Source organism: Solanum verrucosum, unplaced genomic scaffold (assembly GCF_900185275.1).
Source record: "Solanum verrucosum unplaced genomic scaffold, falcon-dt-bn FXZP01000945.1, whole genome shotgun sequence".
NCBI lineage: Eukaryota > Viridiplantae > Streptophyta > Magnoliopsida > Solanales > Solanaceae > Solanum > Solanum verrucosum.
In genome coordinates this window covers 1-6463 of record NW_026019909.1, presented here as the reverse complement: position 1 = coordinate 6463, position 6463 = coordinate 1, and the positions used below count along the sequence as shown (strand labels likewise).

General features: G+C 31.7%; 1 protein-coding gene across 1 annotated transcript; it reads left to right on the top strand.

Moving 5' to 3' along the window:
• Positions 1-1790: 1790 nt before the first annotated feature.
• Positions 1791-3760, top strand: LOC125821741 (NAD(P)H-quinone oxidoreductase chain 4, chloroplastic-like). Its single transcript, XM_049501127.1, has 2 exons — positions 1791-1935; positions 2353-3760. Exons 1-2 carry the CDS (start codon positions 1791-1793, stop codon positions 3573-3575), a joined length of 1368 nt encoding a protein of 455 aa, XP_049357084.1. The 3' UTR covers positions 3576-3760.
• Positions 3761-6463: the final 2703 nt, after the last annotated feature.

Sequence of the window (6463 nt, the reverse complement as noted above, 5' to 3'; positions counted from 1 at the left end):
ACCCTTAATTCGATTCAAAAAAATTACGAATTACGAAGGCTTAGTTCGGATCTAAAACAATGAGATTTTTGCTTGGGCAATTCAAACTAGTGGTTGCTTAATGAGACTCCTAGCTTAATTTAGATTGAAAACAAAACCGATTTCAATATTATATATTATAATAGTAATGGTTTCAAAGTAGATAAATGATATCAAAAATAGATAGGTTTAAACTACTCTTTCGACGAATAAAGAATGGATAGTGGTCCAATAAAATAAAAGCATCTACGTCAATTCATACCCATTAGACTTTCATTCAATTAACAATTTCAAAGTATCATAAAAAATAGAAAAACTTCTTTTTTCCTGGTCAGGTCAATAAAGTCATGAAATTCTTCGTTTTTGATTTTTTATAAAAAATGGATTTATCTGAACCAATACATGATTTTCTTTTAGTCTTTCTAGGATCGGGTCTTATATTAGGGGGTCTAGGAGTGGTATTACTTCCCAATCCAATTTATTCGGCCTTTTCCTTGGGATTGGTTCTTATTTGTACATCGTTATTCTATATTCTATCTAACTCCTATTTTGTAGCTGCTGCGCAGCTACTTATTTACGTAGGAGCTATAAATGTTTTAATCATTTTTGCTGTGATGTTCATGAATGGCTCAGAATATTACAAGGATTTTCATCTTTGGACCGTAGGAGATGGAATTACTTCGATGGTTTGTATAAGTCTTTTTATTTCACTAATTACTACTATTTCAGATACGTCATGGTACGGGATTATTTGGACTACAAGATCAAACCAGATTATAGAGCAAGATTTTCTAAGTAATAGTCAACAAATTGGAATTCATTTATCAACAGATTTTTTTCTCCCATTTGAACTTATTTCCATAATCCTTTTAGTTGCTTTAATAGGTGCAATTGCTGTAGCTCGTCAATAAAAAATTTCTATTAAAACTTGGAATTCAAATAAAATTTTGTTCTGTCTTATCACATTAATTTTCCTTGAATTCTATTTGAATTCTAGCTGGATAAATAGAAAGACTTTAGGTCAATCTAGTACCAATCTATTTCTTTGTTCCATACTTGTTATATACTAGTCAATGAAATTAGTTGAATTGTTGTTCATATTGAAAGGAGTCGAGATTGATAAGGAGTTGTTTAATGATTCTCGAACATGTACTTGTTTTGAGTGCCTATTTATTTTCTATCGGTATCTATGGATTGATCACAAGTCGAAATATGGTTAGAGCCCTTATGTGTCTTGAACTTATATTGAATGCGGTTAATATAAATTTTGTAACATTTTCTGATTTTTTTGATAATCGTCAATTAAAGGGAGACATTTTCTCAATTTTTGTTATAGCTATTGCAGCCGCTGAAGCAGCCATTGGCCTGGCTATTGTTTCATCAATTTACCGTAACAGAAAATCAACTCGTATCAACCAATCAAATTTGTTGAATAATTAATATTAATCATCTAGATTCTAATATTGAGAAATCAATTTTAATTAGCATGTTTACTACGTAAAGTATGATCTTGTTTGCAAAACATAAGAAATCAAAGTATTTTGGCCTCTCTCATATCTCATAAACCAATCCAGAAAGGGGTTGATTAGAAAATCATGATAACTCATTGATTCATCTGGTATCTAAATATATGATTCGTTTCTAAGTTTACTAGATCGAAAATTTATAACATTCAAAAACGTATAGACCCAATGTCACATTCAGTAAAGATTTATGATACGTGTATAGGATGTACTCAATGTGTCCGAGCCTGCCCCACTGATGTATTAGAAATGATACCTTGGGACGGTTGTAAGGCTAAACAAATTGCTTCTGCTCCACGAACAGAGGACTGTGTTGGTTGTAAGAGATGTGAATCCGCCTGTCCAACAGATTTCTTGAGTGTCCGAGTTTATTTATGGCATGAAACAACTCGCAGTATGGGTCTAGCTTATTGATACGTTCGAGAAAACTCTACTTGAATCCATTTAATTTTTTTACCGACAAACCTGTGCTCGAAAATAAAAATATTTTGAGCACGGGTTTTTTTGGTCCAAGTGTATCTTGTCTTTACTACGAATTATTTTCCTTGGTTAACAATAATTGTCGTTTTTCCGATATTTGCGGGTTCTTTAATTTTCTTTCTTCCCCATAAAGGAAATAGGGTAATTAGGTGGTATACGATATGTATATGTATTTTAGAACTCCTTCTAACAACTTATGCATTTTGTTATCATTTCCAATCGGATGATCCATTAATCCAACTAGTAGAGGATTATAAATGGATCGATTTTTTTGATTTCCATTGGAGATTAGGAATAGATGGACTTTCTATAGGACCCATTTTATTAACAGGATTTATCACTACTTTAGCGACTTTAGCGGCTTGGCCAGTTACTCGAGATTCTAGATTATTCCATTTTCTCATGTTAGCAATGTACAGTGGTCAAATTGGATCATTTTCGTCTCGGGACCTTTTACTTTTTTTCATCATGTGGGAGTTAGAATTAATTCCTGTTTATCTACTTCTAGCCATGTGGGGAGGAAAGAAACGTCTGTACTCAGCTACAAAATTTATTTTGTACACGGCGGGGGGTTCTGTTTTTCTCTTAATGGGAGTTTTGGGTGTTGCTTTATATGGTTCTAATGAACCAACATTAAATTTTGAAACATCAGTTAATCAGTCATATCCTGTGGTTTTAGAAATAATCTTCTATATTGGATTTTTTATTGCTTTTGCTGTCAAATCGCCCATTATCCCCCTACACACATGGTTACCAGATACCCATGGAGAAGCACATTACAGTACTTGTATGCTTCTAGCCGGAATCTTATTAAAAATGGGAGCGTATGGATTAATTCGAATCAATATGGAATTATTACCTCATGCCCATTCTATATTTTCTCCTTGGTTGATGATAATAGGTACAATACAAATAATCTATGCAGCTTCAACATCTCTTGGCCAACGGAATTTAAAAAAAAGAATAGCCTATTCCTCTGTCTCCCATATGGGTTTCATAATTATAGGAATTAGTTCTCTAACCGATACGGGACTTAATGGAGCCCTTTTACAAATAATCTCTCATGGATTTATTGGTGCTGCACTTTTTTTCTTGGCGGGAACGACTTATGATAGAATCCGCCTTGTTTATCTTGACGAAATGGGCGGAATAGCTATTCCAATGCCAAAAATGTTCACGATGTTCAGTAGCTTTTCGATGGCTTCCCTTGCATTACCAGGTATGAGTGGTTTTGTTGCCGAATTGATAGTATTTTTTGGAATAATTACCGGCCAAAAATATCTTTTAATTCCAAAACTACTAATTACTTTTGTAATGGCAATTGGAATTATATTAACTCCTATTTATTCATTATCTATGCCACGCCAGATGTTCTATGGATACAAGCTATTTAACGCCCCGAAGGATTCTTTTTTTGATTCTGGACCGCGAGAGTTATTTCTTTCGATCTCCATCTTTTTACCCGTAATAGGTATTGGTATATACCCCGATTTCGTTCTTTCATTAGCAGTTGACAAGGTCGAAGTTATTCTATCTAATTTTTTTTATAGATAATTGGATGACTGAAATAAAAAAACCTATGTTTGTTTTTAAAAACATTCTTGGACAATGAAAAAAAGAAGACTTTTTTTCTTCTCTTAACTTAAGAATTAAGTAAAAACAATGAAATTGAACTACATATGGTAGAAAACCGTGTGAATCATCAATACAATATTTGATTCACACGGTCCGCATGCTGGTTCATACAATGCGTCGCCCGCTCTTGTATTTGTAATAACTTGTCTTGAATTCAATTAAATGTTGATGGAAAAGAACCATAACTATGTAACCCTATTCCTAATAGATTGACCCCAAAATAGCATATCCAAATTATAAGAAAACCTATAGACGCTACAATTGCAGAATTTGGACCCCGCAAATTTCTATTTGTTCGAGTATGTAAATAAATTGCAAATACGATCCAAGTAATAAATGCCCAAGTTTCTTTTGGATCCCAATTCCAATAGGACCCCCACGCTTCATTAGCCCATACCGCTCCCGAAAGGATTCCTATGGTTAAAAAAGTAAATCCTAAACTAATAACCCGATAACTCCAATAATCCAATTGTTGAATCAATTGGGACCTGTAATAATTTTGAGCACAAAAAAACGAAGTATTTTCGACAACATTTTCACCCAAGAAAAATGACTCGTTTAAAAAACCATTGCTCTTATAAAAAAGCTTTCTGTTTTTTCGAAATGTAATCACTAGAAGTGCTACTGATAATAACGATCCACATAAAAGGGCTGCATAGCCCAATATCATCATACTTACGTGCATTATTAACCACTCAGATTGAAGAGCAGGTACTAATATTCCAGATTGGTGTATTTCAGTTAAAATACCTGAAGTAGCAAAGCCTTGGGTCAAAATAGCACTTGGTCCAGTTATTTTACTTAAAATTAAAACATTTTTTTTGAAATATGGAATTATATGAATAAGGGAGAAACTCCATGAAAGGAAAATTAATGATTCATATAAATCGCTTAGTGGGAAATGTCCTGAAGAAATCCAACGAGTAACTAATAATCCTGTTATACAGAAAAAAGTAACTATTATGCCCTTTTCTGACGAATCGTATAGTTTTACAATTTCATCGACTAAAAAGGTTATCAAATGAATTGTAATTACAATTGAAACGATCGAAAAGGAAATGTGAGTTAATATATGCTCTAAGGTTGAAAATATCATAAAAAATCTTAAAAAAGAAGAGTCCCTTAATTACATAATTCTAAAATGGAAATCGGGAATTGAATTCATTATAAGATCTATTTATCCTTTTTAGAAGATGCTATGCCGCCACTCGGACTCGAACCGAGATGCATTAGCACTGCTTCCTAAGAGCAGCGTGTCTACCAATTTCACCATAGCGGCTTGTCTTGAACTCATAATAGCCTATGAATAAGCAATCGTCGAGATTGAGTAAGCTATTTTAGTTTAGTAATGATTCAAATGGATCAATAACAATAAAAAGTTGTTCAAATAGGAATTTGAGGTTGAAGGTTCATTATTTTTGATTTGAGTTTAGAGTCTTAGTTTTTTTTATTTAACCTATTTAACCTGGGACTTTCCTATATTTTATACTTTCCTCGAATTCAACTCTTGTAACTAAACCGTTCTATACTTCTATACTCAATTAAGGAATAGAGTTCAAAAAGTTTTTGTTTTCATTGTTTAAGCAGCAATTTCTTATTTTTTTTTCATAAATCTAAAATAAAACAAAAAAGGGATTTTGACGACAAAATAGAAAGAAAAGAACCAATTTTGCATCGCTAAAAATTCACAATTAGTCATACAAAATTTCATTAAGCAATTTTCTCTATTGGGTTAAGGGCAAGATATACATGGGGGTCTATATAATAATTCAGAGAAAATAAAAAGGTTTCAAAATAGAATCAATTACTTTCAATGAGTTCTTAACTTTCACTAAAGATTTTTATATACGTTCTTCTATAGATATGCAAATATAGAATTTTATTTGCATTTTATTCTGCAAATAGGTCGATGGGGAAAATAAAACTCCCCACCTTGGAATAGAAATGATCTTTATTCTTTTGTCAACAAAAAAGTTATTATTCAGTGAATAGTAAATAGAGGATTTCCTAATTCTATTATTTTATATATCAATCAGAAAAGCGAATAGAGTTCCGTTACATATGGATTGGTGAGCTAATCAATATCAAATAGGAAAGGTAAATCGTTCAATTATTCAATTATTATCTAATTGAAGAATAATTGAATTATTTTTTCAAGTTGATTCAAATTATTCTAACGTTTTATTACTTATTTATTTTTGTTTGGCGTACAAAAAAACTTTTTGAATTCCCGGTAGAAAGAGATTTCGCTAATGAAAAAGCCTTTAATGCTACCCAATACCCCTTCCTTTTCCAAATATTTTTACGAATACGCTTTTTTGATGTCGAAGTGCGTTTTTTTGGAACTGCCATTTAGAAATTAAAAAATTATTGATTGTTATAGCTGGATGTGAAAGACATCTATTGTTCAAAACGAATTCTTTTTACTACTATTTATTTTCGAGCTAATAGTGTCCTCCTCAAATAAAACATTATCGAGATAGGCAAAAGCTATGTGAAAGTTGCAGAATACTGGAAATAAAAACAGAAGGCCAATATTTTTTTTTTTTCAAGTTTTTCTATTTCATAAAACATTCATAATCGTAAAAAAGAAAAGGTTCTCTATTGACTGGTATCTTTATTTCACATTCTTTTTGATTCATCAAATCTATACCTATAGAATTTGATAATCGGCTGTTCTGTAGAAATGAAGAAAGAAAATTTGTTGAACTTAATATAAAAATCAAAAATAAAATAACGAATCCCAAAAATATTCGATTTCTATTTATGGTTCCACATTTCATTTACATGCAATAAAATACTCGAAG

What these genes read in the sequence shown, in the direction of transcription:
- LOC125821741 (XM_049501127.1), top strand. Translation starts at nt 1,791, where the DNA reads ATGATACCTTGGGACGGTTGTAAGGCTAAACAAATTGCTTCTGCTCCA. An exon ending in ATGGCATGAAACAACTCGCA is followed by an intron (nt 1,936 to 2,352) that starts GTATGGGTCTAG and finishes TTTTATTAACAG; the next exon opens with GATTTATCACTACTTTAGCG.